Source organism: Lepidochelys kempii, chromosome 3 (assembly GCF_965140285.1).
Source record: "Lepidochelys kempii isolate rLepKem1 chromosome 3, rLepKem1.hap1, whole genome shotgun sequence".
NCBI classification, from domain to species: Eukaryota; Metazoa; Chordata; order Testudines; family Cheloniidae; genus Lepidochelys; species Lepidochelys kempii.
Genome location: NC_136382.1, coordinates 92,073,917 through 92,089,542, shown reverse-complemented (window position 1 = coordinate 92,089,542; position 15,626 = coordinate 92,073,917). Strand labels below are relative to the sequence as shown.

General features: G+C 39.0%; 1 protein-coding gene across 6 annotated transcripts in view; it reads left to right on the top strand.

Moving 5' to 3' along the window:
- The window catches only part of CEP85L (centrosomal protein 85L), a 270,268-nt gene that overhangs the window by 94,465 nt on the left and 160,177 nt on the right, over positions 1-15,626 (top strand). For all 6 annotated transcript variants that reach the window (XM_078852177.1, XM_073337154.2, XM_073337155.2 and 3 more), the window contains exon 2: positions 4,001-4,162. In XM_078852177.1, coding sequence (XP_078708303.1) covers positions 4,001-4,162 — 162 coding nt within the window. The remainder of the gene's footprint in view (positions 1-4,000; positions 4,163-15,626) is intronic.

Below are 15,626 nucleotides of genomic sequence, written 5' to 3'. Positions count from 1 at the left end.
GGTAAACAGTGAGGTGGCAAAATTTGCAGATGATACAAAACTACTCAAGATAGTGAAGTCCAAAGCAGACTGAAGAGTTACAAAGGGATCTCTCAAAACTGGGTGACTGGACAACAAAATGGCAGATGAAATTTAATGTTGATAAATGCAAAGTAATGCACATTGGAAAACATAATCCCAGCTATACATATAAAATCATGGGGTCTAAATTAGCTGTTACCACGCAAGAGAGAGATCTTGGACTCATTGTGGATAGTTCTCTGAAAACATCCACTCAATGTGCAGGGGCAGTCAAAAAAGCTTAAAGACTGTCAGGAATCATTAAGAAAGGGATGGATAATAACACAGAAAATATCACACTGCCTCTATATAAATCCATGGTACACTCACATCTTGAATACTGCATGCAGATGTGGTTGCCCCATCTCAAAAAAGATATATGGGAATTGGAAAAGGTTCAGAAAAGGGCAACAAAAATAATCAGGGGTATGGAACAGTTTCCGTATGAGGCGAGATTAATAAATTTGGGACTTTTAATCTTGGAAAAGAGACAACGAAGCAGGAATATGATAGAGGTCTATAAAATCCGTGACTGGTGTGGAGAAAGTAAATAAGGAAGTGTTATTTACTCCTTCTCATAACACAATAACTAGGGGTCACCAGATGAAATTAATAGGCAGTAGGTTTAAAACAAACAAAAGGAAGTATTTCTTCACACAACACACAATCAACCTGTGAAACTCTTTGCCAGAGGATGTTGTGAAGGCCAAGACTTTAATAGGGTTCAAAAAAGAACTAGATAAATTCATGGAGGATAGGTCCATCAATGGCTATTAGCCAGGATGGGCAAGGATGGGGTCCCTAGCGTCTGTTTGCCAGAAGCTGGGAATGGGCAATGGGATGGATCACTTGATTACCTGTTCTGTTTATTCCCTCTGGAGCACCTGGCATTGGCCACTGTCGGAAGACAGGATACTGGGCTAGATGGACCGTTGGTCTGACCCAGTATGGCCATTCTTATGAAAATACTGATTAAGAAAATCCAGTCCATTACCTTAGGTAGCTGTGTTTTGTTAATAATCACTTAGTCTAAGTGTAAATGCAAGGCTGTCTGTGAAAGCAAGACAATAGTAGAAAATGTATATACCTACACACGTGTGTGCATATGTGTACGTACTGTTTAATGTACAGTTCATGCAATAAACTACATCATTAAACGTCTTTTTACTTTCAGTACACTTACATTTTCTCTTTGTTGCTTTTTTTCTGTCATCCCGTCCCCCTCTATCAAACCTGATAAAACTGGGGTGGTGATTTTTTGCACCAATTGTTTCATCCATTTCAAAATTTTTAAATGGAAACATTGATAAATTCCCAGATAATTTAAACAAAAATGTAGGGCCTTGTTTATGGCACATCTGGCAGTTTAGACACCTGGAACTACATCATTTAGATGTGCTGCATTCCTTAGTGGCCAGACTGTATCTGGCCCCTGCTATGGTATGTAAAGAAAAAAGAAGCTTTCTTCCCTCCATCCCCCATATTCTGTCTCCTGCAAGTAGGCCAACTGCAGTTGCAATCACTGGGCATGTCCAGAGTGGGGAAAATAGGTGGTTCTAATCTAGATGACCCTCGAATGTAGAGATTGCTTCTTGTATAAGCTTTGCATTGGGCATAAAGGTTGTGTGTACTTAGTTTATGACTGGGATTTTTCTTCAGTGCATATGTTTTTGTGTGTTAGGCTGTGCAATATCAACAAGAAACATTTGTATTACGTTTTTGGTATTTGTATCTCTTTTCTGTACTTCTGCTTTATTAAAAGAGGAAATAAAATGCAAATCTTTAGCAGGACATTAATTACCATGAGCAGCAAGAGAGATGGGCAGTGTAGCGAATTGCTGGGAACGAGCTGAAGGAAGGATATAACAGTAATTCTTCCTATCACTGCTGTGAGGATGTTTTGTGGCTGGCGGGGGGGCAGGACAATATATGTAGTGGTTTGGGCAGGCAGAGGTGTTTTGAGTTTGGGGGGAAGACAGAAAATGTAAAGGAAGAGGGTAAAGAACACTGTGGAGAAAGAGAAGGAAATGACAGACTCCGACAACAACATAGGAAAAAGATTCACAATTATCTTCTATTAAGAGGGAAAAATGGGAAGTAACCAGGAAGGGACTGGTGGTGTAACAAAAACGAGAGAGATGTTCAGTTACAAATTCTGAAAATGTATTAAATAGTTGACAGTATTACAATTAACTACTGTACCCCGGAAACTGTATCCAGCTGTCGTATTCCTTAAATCACTAGTTCTCAAACCAGGGGTCCGTGAACCCCTAGGGGTATGCAGGGGTCTTCCAGGGGGTACATCAACTTATCTAGATATTTGCCTTGTTTTACAACAGGCTACATTAAAAAGCACGATCAAAGTCAATACAAACTAAAATGTCACACAGACAATGACTTGTTTATACTGCTCTATATACTGTACACTGAAACATAAGTACTGTACAATATTTATATTCCAGTTGATTTATTTTATAATTATATGGCCAAAATGAGAAACTAAGCAATTTTTTTCAGTAATGGTATACTGTGACACTTTTGTATTTTTATGTCTGATTTTGTAACCATGTAGTTTTTAAATGAGGTGAAACTTGGGGGGTGGTACACAAAACAAATCAGACTCCTGAAAGGGTTACAGTAGTCTGAAAAGGTTGAGAGCCACTGCCTTAAATTGCAGGAGGTAGGGCATTTTAGAGGCATGTTGGTATACATGTTTTCGCCATGGCTAGTAGGCTTGTTAGATGGGTATATTTTTCAAGTACTGTCAAAAACTACTTTATCAATTCATTAGCTGCATTCTCGTCTCCGGGAACGACAGATCACTGGTTTGGGGTGTTGTAATGAACTCAAATTGTTAAATGACCTGAAAATACCTGTGAGTGGCATGTGAGAATGGTTACCGAATGTGGGACTAACCTTTGATGATCACTTACTATTGAAAGTGTGGTGTGTAGTTAACTGCTAGGTCAGCGTATAACAAGACCTATGCTGTGCACTGCTTCTCAGTTTTTAATGTCTGACTTCTGATTAGACGTACAAATCTGGTTGTCAGTATTCTACCTGGAAATATGCTTAACTAGACTACGTTGGTTACTGAAAGTTACTTTCTGATGGACATCTGGGTTAGCATACACCAGGTATGCATTTGATCATCCTTATAAAGTGTATACTCTGGGGACTAATTTTGTTAGCATGGCCACGTACTCTGCATAATCTATGTTTCATAATTCTGCAGAACTGTGCTTTACAATCCAATCTTTGTTTCTTTAAAAAAGAAAATCTTAGATCCTGTGATTGTGAAAGAAACCTTCCAAATTTAAACAGTGGACTGATATTTTCCTGAGCCTGTAGCCAGCTTGAAATGGTAGTTTTGAGAGATGTGAGCTGCCCCATTTATCTGTCTTTTTAAACTTTGAAACTTAGTGTTGACCAGTTAGATGTCAGTGTTAAGTGTTCCAGTAATGATTCATTTTAGCAAAAACATTCAGGTAGCGTGATTATCGTACAGCTTGAAACTACTGTACCTTCCTTGCATTCAAGTACCAAAAGCTTCCACCACCTTTTACCCAGCTTCCATCTTCTCCTCTTACAGCTTCCTCAGTGCAACACAGTTCTGTGGCGTGTTGATGAGTGAATTTAAGGCAGGCAACATACAATAATTTTAAATCTCTTGCTACAATCAGTGCAGTTTTGTTGTTTGTTCAGGTTCAAATTTAAACCAGTAAAAGAGTATATTTTTATGTTTACCTGAAGTGGTTGGGGAATTTCTAGTCTGCTACTTTGAACTGCCACAGTTAACTGTTGCTACAGAACTATTTAGGCAAACCTTGCCAAAGAGTACACAGAGCCCTGATTGTAACTTTATTCCTAACCAGATAGTCACTATTGACTTCACTGGTCTGTATCGGGAATGACAGACTTCTGACTTCCTTCTCTGTAGGCCCAGATTACTCCTCTGCGGGATGGTTATCTGGTACTGAATCACTGTGGCAGGCCACAACCATTCCATCGAGCAGCCGAAGTAACCATATCAGAAGACACAGTATAGCTTCTGACAGCGGGGACACAGGCATTGGTACCTCCTGTTCTGATAGTGTGGAAGGTGAGTGAAGATTTCTTAAATTCTGAAGTTAATCAGTCTTGGTGAGAGAAAAAGAGATGAACTAAGAAGTTTTAAAGGCCAAATGTGTCTTAAAATACTTATTTTTCCAATATTGTTAAAGAACATTGCCAATTTTTATGATGGGTTGAGAAATTGGTTTGGTTAGATCTGATTAATTTGCATTGTATGGGCCTTAACTTCTCTGTATCACAAGGTTGTCTTCTGTTGCGTGGGAGTAAAGATAGATAAGTCACAGGACTAGGAAAAAGATGGAGAAAGGTCTCATGTCTTTTTTTGCCTTCTGTTCAGGGGAATACAAATTGTATTTTAATATGGGGCATCTCATGAACTGGCAAAATTCATTAAGATTATCCAAAAATATCTAGAGAGGGATAAAACTAAGTTTGGGCCATATCATATCCCCAAGATTCCTCGAACTTGCTGCCATCACAGAAGATGTATAAGGGGTTTAGCCACTACAACAGTAGTATCCCTATTGCCCCTGCATGGAGGGCTCTCCCTGGAGTTCGGAATTGCACTGGGGCAGCGAATGGGACAAGAATGGGTTAAGCCTGTGTTGAGCAGTGATAGGCCACAGGGATGCATGGTCCCCTTACCCTAGAAAACCCTGCTGGAGGAAAGGTAATAGAGGTTGGGGCTATGTTACTTTTTTTCTGCAGGGCGTTTCTGTGCTTGGATCTCTTTAAAAGGAATCCTGGGACCACTGCAGCCCGGGAGAAGGGAGACAGCATGGGAGCCCTTAAACCAATATAGAGGCATGGGTCTCTGTATGACTGCTCCTGGCCTCCTGAAGATGGCCTTGGATCCGCAGGGTTTGAGGCTGTAATGCCTCATTGCAAAGGGGGGCAGTCCTTTCTTACCCATCCCGCCACCCCGCATGCTGATTTGAAGAGGAGCTCTGGAAAGGAATTCTCTCCATCTCCTTATTCCCTTCCTGTGGGCTTAGCTGTAAGAAAGGGTAGTCTGGTGCTATATTAAGAGACTCGGAGGTGATAACTGCTGTACAAAGACATGTTTTCTGTTGGCTAATTGCGATGGATTTGTACTCTGATCAGTGTGCGTTCTTAACTCTTTGTGTCAGAGCTTGTTGGAGAAATCCTCTGTAATAATTGGGCCTATGTATTTACCCCAATTGTCAGCTCAACTGTAAAAAGTAAGTAAAAGTTTCTAAAAGGTCACAACTATTAATGGGGGAAAGCTTCAAAAGAGACAAAGATTAAATTAGTCAAAATAAAAAGGCCAATTAATATATTTCAAGAACTGTGTAAAAATTCTGCTTGGTAAGCAAGACAGTGTAAAACCCAAAATCAATAAACCAAAATTGGCTCGTTTAAAAACTAGGCCTAATTTGTAAACCAAATAATAAAAGGATTAGCTATTTCACCCATCATTCCCTTTTGAGTTCCTTAAAGAGAGATTGTTTTGGGGCGAAAAATTGGAATGAGCTTCACCATTATGGTTGCTGCTACTCCCTGCATCTCCAGGGACCCCAAGCATTTGTCATCTTGATACTAGGAGATGTCCTGACCAGAGAGGGACCCAAATGACATCTCCACCTCTGCCAGCTCTGCAATGTCCCAAACGCCTCCTGGGATGTGAGACTTTGAATCTCTGTTACCCATCTGAGTGTGTCCTTTTCCTTCCCCACCTTATTTCTTCTTTTTTCTATCCCTCACCTTTTTCCTTTTGTCTAATAACAGTCCAGCTTAGCCAGGCAAGACTATATTTTGCAACACTACTATAAGTCTGTGACTAGGAAAAGACAACTGAAAGCAATACCGTAAATAGCCCAAAGCTGGTACAAGTTTTCCAGGTCTCAGAATGGCTTATAAGACGGTGTGCTGTGCTTGCGTTTCTCCAGCACTGAGGTTGCAATTAAAGTAAGCACCAGAGACAGAAGCTGCATTTTCTCTATTTTTCTTTTCTCTCCCTTTTTGTGGGGGTTTTTGTCTTGTCTTCTAAAAAACAAAATCCAAGTCTCACAACACCAGTAATGCAAGCTCCAGCTGATCTACTAATTTCTTCTCCACCCCTCCCCCCCAAAAATTACCATTTTTGGTACCCTCTAAAATCTGTCAGACAAGGGTGGAGGGTTTCTTCTAAAAACTCACTGTAGCTTAAAACAAACAAGCCTTATGGAATACTTTGACATTTCAAATGCTTTAACTGTTCTCCCCCCCCCTTTTCTGTATTTTTTGATAAAAGGTTAAAGTAATGTTTAATGGTGTGTTTGCCATGGTACTAAGCAAGCTAAGGTCTCTGTATACCAAACCCCGAACCTTGTTTAGCACTGTTTAAGCGCAAACCGTAACAGGGTCTTGTTAACTCCTTTAACCTTTGAGCCTATATATTCCATCTAAATTAATACACTTCCTTTCTTATTTTTCCAAATACTTATTTATAAAATATGGTAGGGTTTATGTAAAACAGATTATTCATTAGCTAGTCTATGAAGAAATATAGTTCAGAAAAAAATTCAGTAACCTAGATGATAGTTCTGCAGTACTGGGATTTTATTTGATTTTTTTAATTTGCCTTTTCAAACCTTCTTTATTGATTCTTGCAAATGTAATTGCTGTAATACTGAAATAATGCTTAGTTATGCAGCATTAGGGTTCTAGCCACACCCCTTACTCAGGCAAAGCTCCCATGAAATTCTGTGGGATCCTTGCCTGAGTAAAATGTGTGGATAGAGTCCAGAAGTATTACTGGCCCATAAGACCAGAAGAAAAGGTATTGTGTATGCTTGAAAGCTTGACTCTCTCATCAATAGAAGTTGGTCTAGTAAAAGGTATTACCTGACCTGCCTTAGCCTGTAATTTTGCTTTCTGATCCACCCATTGGATTTCTCTTTGCTTATACACAGATACAGGCATTACAGAATAGTGAGTCAAGATCCAGGCTTGGATAAAAGCACTTTTTTCTTCTTGTTGGCTTCCCCATTTGAGGGGCAGGTGAGAAAGAGGGGGGATGAAAAAGCAACTACTGTAAAACTTGATTTAAGGGGTATTATCACTTTAAGAGCTACCTTATTTCTCTGGTTTTGACATACTGTTACAAGAAACATCTATTATTTTCAGTTACAGCAATCACCTAACATCTCTCTATTTTTTTCAGTTTGTATATTTTGTGCATTTGGTGGTGATTTACATACAGTCAGTTTCACTGTTTCCCTTAGTCCCCTTGCTTGTTAGCTGTTTGAAAACTTGCATGACAGTGCAGAGGAAAACAGGAAAAATGTGGTTGTAAAATACAAGTTGGCAGGAGGACTGAGGGGATAAGTAGTACCTGAACTTACTTCTTTGTAACTGACTAAATTTAAAGTTGATTGTGGTTTTTTTCAGGAACAAATTAGAATAGCTGATGCAATTTTGATAAGCTTGCCAGGGCCGGCTTGTAGTTAGACTCTCTATTCTAGCCATCTGTTTTCAATGCGGGTGCTAGGGAAATAGCCCTTAGGGAACAGACTCAGCAGAAAAGATTATTGTCTTTGGACAACTCAGCAAATCATTATAACATCTAGCAATTCAAGAAGACTGAAACGTGAGTGTGTTACCTCACTTTTTCTGAAGCTACTAACAATCTATTCTTAACTTTAGAATTACAAAAATGCATTTTGTTAATGTTAACAATATCCTTGAATTTTTTATAAATAAAAGATTTGTTCAGAGCTGTAGTTATTAGTAAATGCAGTAATATGTTTGTCTGATGCAAAGACTGAAATTCAAGTCAGTTTTTTTAAAGAAGATCTGTTTTTCTCTTTCGCTATTACATTTTAATAATTTCTTTAAAAGGTGGTAAAATTAAATTTTAAATATTTATTTAAACTATTTCAGGAGCATTCTTCTTTCATTCTGGAATTGTAGAGTTTAAAGGGATAGTCCCAAGTAATTTTTTTTAGACTCAGAATTAATTTCAGATTGGGGGCAGAAAGAGTTTTTATAATGCCCAAGAGGAAGAGAAAATATCACTTAATGTGTAGTTGTCCTCCTGCAGGATTGGGAGCCCAATCATAGTATTGTGCTAGTATAGGAAAACCAGGAAATGAAACTGACCTAGTCTAGTTTCATTGTTCACGTTGAGCAAAGTATGTATAGGGGGAAGTAAAGACTCTTATGTGTTGAAAAGTAACAGGATTTAAAATCTATTCTGCGATAATCATCTGTTATTAGTAAAGATTTGTATTAACTGTATTTATCGTTACTCAGAGTATCCTTTTAATCTTTCTGCCAACAAGTGGTGATGGACATGAACTTGTTCGCTGATTCAAATCCTTGTTCACAAGTTGTTTTTTTGTTTTTTTTGTTTTTTTACCAAATGTACATTGTGGCTAAATTCTTAATAATATTACTACTTGGAGCAGGAGAAAAAATTCCAGAGGTGCATGCCCCATCACCTGTGAGCTGAATAATATGCATCTGATGAAGTGAGCTGTAGCTCATGAAAGCTCATGCTCAAATAAATTTGTTAGTATCTAAGGTGCCACAAGTACTCCTGTTCTTTTTGCGGATACAGACTAACATGGCTACTACTCTGAAACCAATTAAAAATATATGTCTGGCTTTATTTTAAAAAAAAAATAGCTATCTCTCCTGACTTTATATAGTAGCTAACTCTCCAGCAAAGATTTGTGTGAGCTTATTAACAAGAAACCTTTTTTCTCATGGAATGATTTTCTTTGGAGTTAGGGTGACCCGATAGCAAGTGTAAAAAATCAGGACAGGGAGCCAGGGGTGGTGGTGGGGGGAATAGGTGCCTATATAAGAAAAAGCTCCCAAAATCGGGACTGTCCCTATAAAATTGGGACATCTGGTCACCCTATTTAGAGTTCATGCCCTTTCTGAAAAGGGCGGGAGGGGATTTTAGGATATTCTTCTTTATAAGCACTGTAGATTATATAGAGGCCTGTGAAAATGATTCCTTGCATTTTTTTTGGTGAGTATAGGAAGCAGTTTCCTCAAAGAACTGCATAGAAGAAGAGGTTTTAGTGGAAGACAGTGCTGGAAATCAGCTGATCAGCACCTCATGGTTGGCTGAGGCTCTCAGCTCCATGACAGATGGGGTGAGGAGAGAAAACCAGGAGAGAGGATACCCTCTGGTTACCAGAACATGAGGCTGAAGGCAAGCAGGCAGACCCTGTGGAGCCCCTCAGGGTGGGAGATGGTCTTACTTGGTAGCTACTGGAGGCCAGAGTACCCCAGTGTGAAGCCTAACCAGATGGTTTGTGTTCCTTTTTGCATACTTTTCTTGTTGTTTTGTGAAGACAAGAGAGCCCTGAATAAAGGGACAGAAATCTAACCTGAGTGTGGCTGACTGTCTATCCATCCCCAGCTGGTGACTAGGGCCACTAGCATACAAAGGGTTACAACACAGCTGGTTCCAAGTGGCATCTCAATATGAGTCAATGTCTACGTGCAGCATTGTGTTAACATTTTAGAAGCCATGGTGTATTTTACCATCTTGTGCCACAGGATGTATCCTAATGAATGTGGTCAATTCATACAGTCAGGAGTTCAAACTCACTGAAGCTTCCAAAAAATGCTAATGTGGAGGGAGACAACTTTTTGGGTGGCATCATGGTGAATGTTGCCACGTCACAATTCAAACAAGATGTATGTTCATGCCCATAAAACGTGATCTGAAGATGTGATCTCTAACACTTTTTTTTTTCTTCAGAGATAGTTAGTTACTGATCTAAAGATGTAAAATAGGATCGCCATTTACCTACAGTAATGAATAGTGTGACCTGGTTTTATATACCCACGCTACTGCCTAAGTCTCCCTTGCTGGGAACTCATTACCATCATTCTTTCTAGCTACTATATCTTGACAATATGTTCTTTCAAAACTAATATAACTTAGGTTTCCCTAGCAATTTTGTTTAAATCCTACTAAAGAATAAATATGTCTCCAAGCATTAAGTACTTACTTCTGTTCCCTCAAGAAAAAACACTTTTACCTAGCAAGTGGTGACAGCATCTCCTTTTAAAGAAAACAATTTATTGTAAATTTAGGTGAAACACATTCCTGACTGTCAAGATAGATAATATCTATCCAACAAAATGGAGCTTACTCACAGGAGCAGAGCATTGCTTTTCAAAGGAAGGAAACCCAAAAAAGGCTCTAATACGCTTCCCTTCCCCCGCCCCCACACTCTCTCTCTCCTGGCTTCCCTGTTCAGTCATGGAACTGCTCCATCAATTTCTGTCTGTGACCTGCCAGGATCCAAAGGCTCAGGGATTGACTGTTTAACTTGGGATAGTACATGGATTTCAGCTTCCAGCTTTGCTTCTTGCTTAGCTGGAAACTAAGGATGCAATATGTTCTGAAATTAGAGTACACTGACGACAATGGGAGCTAATGACATTTGCCAGCTCAAAGGAGGTTCTCCTCATCTCCCAAGATTCAGGCCTCTGTGCTCTTACAGTACGTCATCTTGAGTTACATCAAAATGGATGGCTACTTTATGACTAAGATTTGGAGGTGTTGGTAGTTGAAAACACCCCCCCCAACTACCTCTTTTTTTAAATAAATAAAAAAGCTTCAGTCTTTAGACTACAATATTAACTTTGTCAGATCAAACTTCTTTCCTAACCCTGCACTAAGCTACGGTAAACAGATACATTCATTAAGTCATCCTTCAGTCATATAAAGAAAAGGGAGGAAGGGTAGAAATAAGGCGAAGAAACTGCTTGAGAAAGAAGAGAAGAGGAAGTTTTGAAATAATGGAAATCATAATTTCACAGCTGCTGCAGGCTGTGGCACATCCCCCATGTGTACAAGGAAATGTTGCTATCAAGTTAAGCTAATTAGATGTAATAGTGATAGAGAAAAGTTCAGCTCAGAATGTGAGGCGAGATTCCTTTGGACCTCAAATCATCCTTTAAAACAAGCTCCTATTCTATAGTTCAATGTTCCGGAGAATCCAACTTTGTGTGAAGAATAGTGACAGTACATCTCATGTTAAATCTCATCCTTTGAACAAAGCAACATTTAATTAAAACAGAGTAATGTATATCTGTATTGTTTTTTCTGGATAATGCATCTTTTTTTAAAGTTCAGCAGTAAAGGTCAAAAAATGGAGGGGTTGTTCCCCTTGCTAAAATTGTGACACTCCTCCCAAAGGCCACTTCTACAGATAACTGAGGACCGTATTTTCAAAGTGCACGCGCACAGAGAAACATTGACTCAGATTTGTATACAACAATAAGAAGGGGCATCTATCAAATGCTCAAGTGTTCCTACTGGAAAGTATTTAAAAGCAAAAATAAAGTTATTCAGCAGAACATGTCTCCCCTTCCCAGCATACTTCTTCAGAACTTGTGCATGCTCATGCCTATATGTATTGCAACCACAACTTGCATGCATACGATTGTGCTCTAAGATTTAGATCAGAATTACCCAGTTTATAAATATGTTCCTGCAAAAGGACTTCCTGTATGGTAGAAACAAGATGGGTCAGCCTGCCAAAGCCTGGAACCCTATGAATCACCACTTTAATACCTACTTCATGTACCCCTCGTATTTAGATGGTGGAAGTCTGTTTCTGAATTGCGAAGGTGTGTCGGTGCAACATTGGGGAATAACCTTGTTCAAGTTGACAGATGCCTGAAAAAAGACTACCTTGGTTTCTCACAAAAAGCCTGACCCTAAAATTTATCAAGAAACTTAATTTGAAGCTAAGTTTGAAAATGCTTAAAGTGGTAACAGACTTTAAGGCTTCCCAGTGGCTTCTGTTAAAATAGACGTATATTGGAATAGTCAATACGTAAGAGAACTGATATCAAGTGACACAATGTGGTATTAGGCTGATGGGTAGAGAGAGTGATCAAAAGTGGGGATAATGCTGATATTGTTTGGGGGGAGAGAGAATATTATTATGGTTTTGTATGGGCACTATGGATTTGTATTTTTAATGTCTTATTTTTTGCAATTGTACATGTTAAATTCCTATAGAAGCACTTAAAACCCGGTACGGTACTTCAGTTTAGATAGAGGAGAGAAACTATAACTTAGAAATTTACCATTGAGTTTTATGCAGCAGAGGGCTCTTAAAGACTTATTCAAAGGCTTGTTTTCGCAATCCTTTTCTGTTTGCAAGCTTACATAGATTTCAGTGACAGCTATGCAAATGTAGGGAATGCAGGATCAGGCCCTATAAACCTTGCAGAGTCCTGGAGCTGGGGCTCCAGCCAGAGTTGGTACATGTACACTGCAATTAAACAGCCCCACAGCCTGCAAGCCCAAGTCTGCTGGCACAGTCCAGCCGTGGGTTTTTAATTGCAGCATAGACATACTCTGAGAGACCAGCTTGCACAGAACTGCACCAGAATTAGGGGTGGGGGAAGTGAGCTTTAAGGTACTTTGTGTACACTGCAGGTATCTGGAATAACCACGTTAACCTCTTGGTTGTGTATAATTACATAATTTTAAATATGGCTTGCAGCCTTACTTGACCTAATCCTATGACTTCTTTTAATCCCTTGCATTATAATCAAGGTACTGCAACTAGCAGTAGAGTGAATATAATTATTTGTGTTACAGGAAATGATTTTCTTTCTGCTAAGCATGAGAAGCATTGTTGATGATGACTGAAGTTTCAGCTCTTAATTTTACAGAGAAGACGTCAAAGCCTTTGTAGATGGCTTTGCAATCATTGCTTTATCACGCTAAATTTACACAGCTGGCAGACTGCTTGACTTCCTCCTTTTTTATTTTGGTCATGTGAACAGATCTCTGTTATCACTGTAGAGCTGAACTAATTATGATGGAATACTCCATTGTATAGAATGTAGCTTAAATAGCGTGTTCTATATATCCTTGATTTTAATTATGATTTTTATTAAATTAAAAAGTTGCTCGGAAACAGGCTCTGATTCTGAGCTTTCACCCATGTAAATAGAAGGGTGACTCCACCAAAGTCGTGCATAAAAACTGCTCTGATTATAGAATCTGTCCCAAAGCCTTGCTTCTGAATGGCATATTACTCTATACCTTCTCGATAACCATAGGTACAGACTTCTTTTAGATGGGTCTCATCAGTGGTGAAGAAATTAGCTTGTAAATGCAATGTTCACAGATTATTCCATTTTTTTACACTAATAGAGAGGTAAATGCTCTTTCCTCCCCTCAAAACCCTGCAGAGGAGGAGGTAGGTGTGTGTGTGTGTGTGTGTGTGTGTGATGCAGAAATTATATATGTAGAACAGTGAAGGAAAATTAAAATAGCCCAGGTTTAGGGGGAGGGGAATGGTTTGACAGTCTGAGATGCTTGAAATTAAAAAAACAAAAAACACTTGGGCACCTGCTTATAGGATGCTAAATTTGCGGAACCGAAGTGATTAGAAGCAATAGCTCAATCAAGTTCTCTTTTGATTAGCTTTTCCATACAGAATAGAAAGGACTGTGGCAGTTACTATGTAGAGAGCTATGACTAAAGTTCTGTGCCTATTATTTTTAAACATTTTTTTTTTTATATTGTCACTGTATTTGTTTCCTACTCCCCCTGCTGTAAAAAGCTTTTAAAGACTCAGGCCACTTGTTGTAAGGAAAATTTCTTTATACTTGAAGGTGTGTGTGTGTGTTAAGGAGTGAAATGGAAAGGTTTGCTATGATGACTGCATGTGTGTCAGCTGCAGTAATATAAATCTGCATTGCAGAAATCTAGTCCGTTACAGAGACATAGCTTCTAGCTTCCAGTATTGGGGAGGAAAAAAAGTCCTACATTGTAGAAATCTGCGTTTGAATGTGTACCTGGCTAGTTGTAACCTACTCCATGAAACATGCAAATTAAGAGCATGATCATTGAAGGTTTATTCATGTTCTTTCATACATTTATCCTGGAAGTTCAAATATATTTATTTAATCGTAAATACAAACACTAGGACAAATCTCAATAATCAGATGTTTAATTTTCCAGTTCTCCTTCATTTTTCTCTGTGCCACATTGCTATTTGCTACTGCTATATATTCCTCATGGATTGAGACTGGGCAGAGGACTAGAAAATTTAATTTGTAATGAGCAGCCCATTCAAGGGTGGTGATGGACATGAGAGAGAGAGAGAACCTAGCAGGAATTTGTAATAGCCGTCAGATATTCTCTTACGGACAATATTTATTTTTATAAATCAATACATTTTTCATTTTCTCATGAACATTGTACTACAAACTAAAGGTGAAATCCTGTTTCTCTGTGCAGTCTGAGCAAACGCGCCTTGTGTTTGGGGTTAAGAAGGTGAGGGGGACATGGAATCATGGATTAAGTGCCACCTGTGTTCCACAGTGTGTGTGGTCAGTGGGTCTTTGAAATTCCTGGATCTGCTGGGCATGCCCATCCCTCTCTCCCACTATAACTATAACCATGTCTCTCAGCTACAAAGAGACAGACCCACTAGCTTGTCTCCACAGTGGACAGGGGCAATGAAGCCCTCCAGGGGTTCATGTAGCAGGACCACAGTGGTCCCTCCTTTTTTTGCCATTCTTCAGTTTTGGAGAATTTCCCCTGAAGGGCTTGAGTCTTGATTTCAGATAAATGTATCTTTAATAGCGATTTTTTTTTTTTAAACAAGGTAGTTGGTGGTGATGCAGCTGTAGCTCCTGCCCAGTGTCTAGCAGTCAGAGAATGCTTCCTAGTGTAAAAATGAAACACAACTTTCTGCTGAGCTACAGAACTGTAACAATACTTTCAGTATCCCATGCGATATCTCAGTACTGTATCATAGGAAGTGTTTGCTATTTGATGAATAGAGCTGAGTTTAGTTTCTAATCCTTGTAATTTAGCTGTCTTAATGTAAACTTTTCAGCAGGGGAAAGTATTCTGGCAGATTTTACATTAGAATCACACTGCAATTTACAAATCTCTGCACCTTCTTTATGTGCATTCCTGAGATCTCTCATAACTTTGCTATCATTACACTCTAGTATTTTTTCCATAGCTCTGAGTTTTAGAGCTGAGGTGTTAGAGAAGTTCTTATTTCAAATTCTGACTATGTTCAGGAGGCACCAGTGCAAGTCAATGTTGGGGAGGGGAATAGAGATTCCACTTCAAGTACATGTTCTTAAATTTGTTTTATATTTGAAATTTTGAAACTTATGGCTGTTGTCCATTTTGGTTTAAGCTGATGTAGTCATTCTGGTACAATCTGTCATTGTGAAAGCGCAGGGAAAACTCCTCATCCATCTTTTTGTGGGTACTTGTTTAAAAGTTACTGTGTCCTTTGAAAAAAGAAAAGGAGTACTTGTGGCACCTTAGAGACTAACCAATTTATTTGAGCATGAGCTTTCGTGAGCTACAGCTCACTTCATCGGATGCATACCGTGGAAACTGCAGCAGACTTTATATACACACAGAGAATATGAAACAATACCTCCTTCCACCCCACAGTCCTGCTGGTAATAGCTTATCTAAAGTGATCATCAAGTTGGGCCATTTCCAGCACAAATCC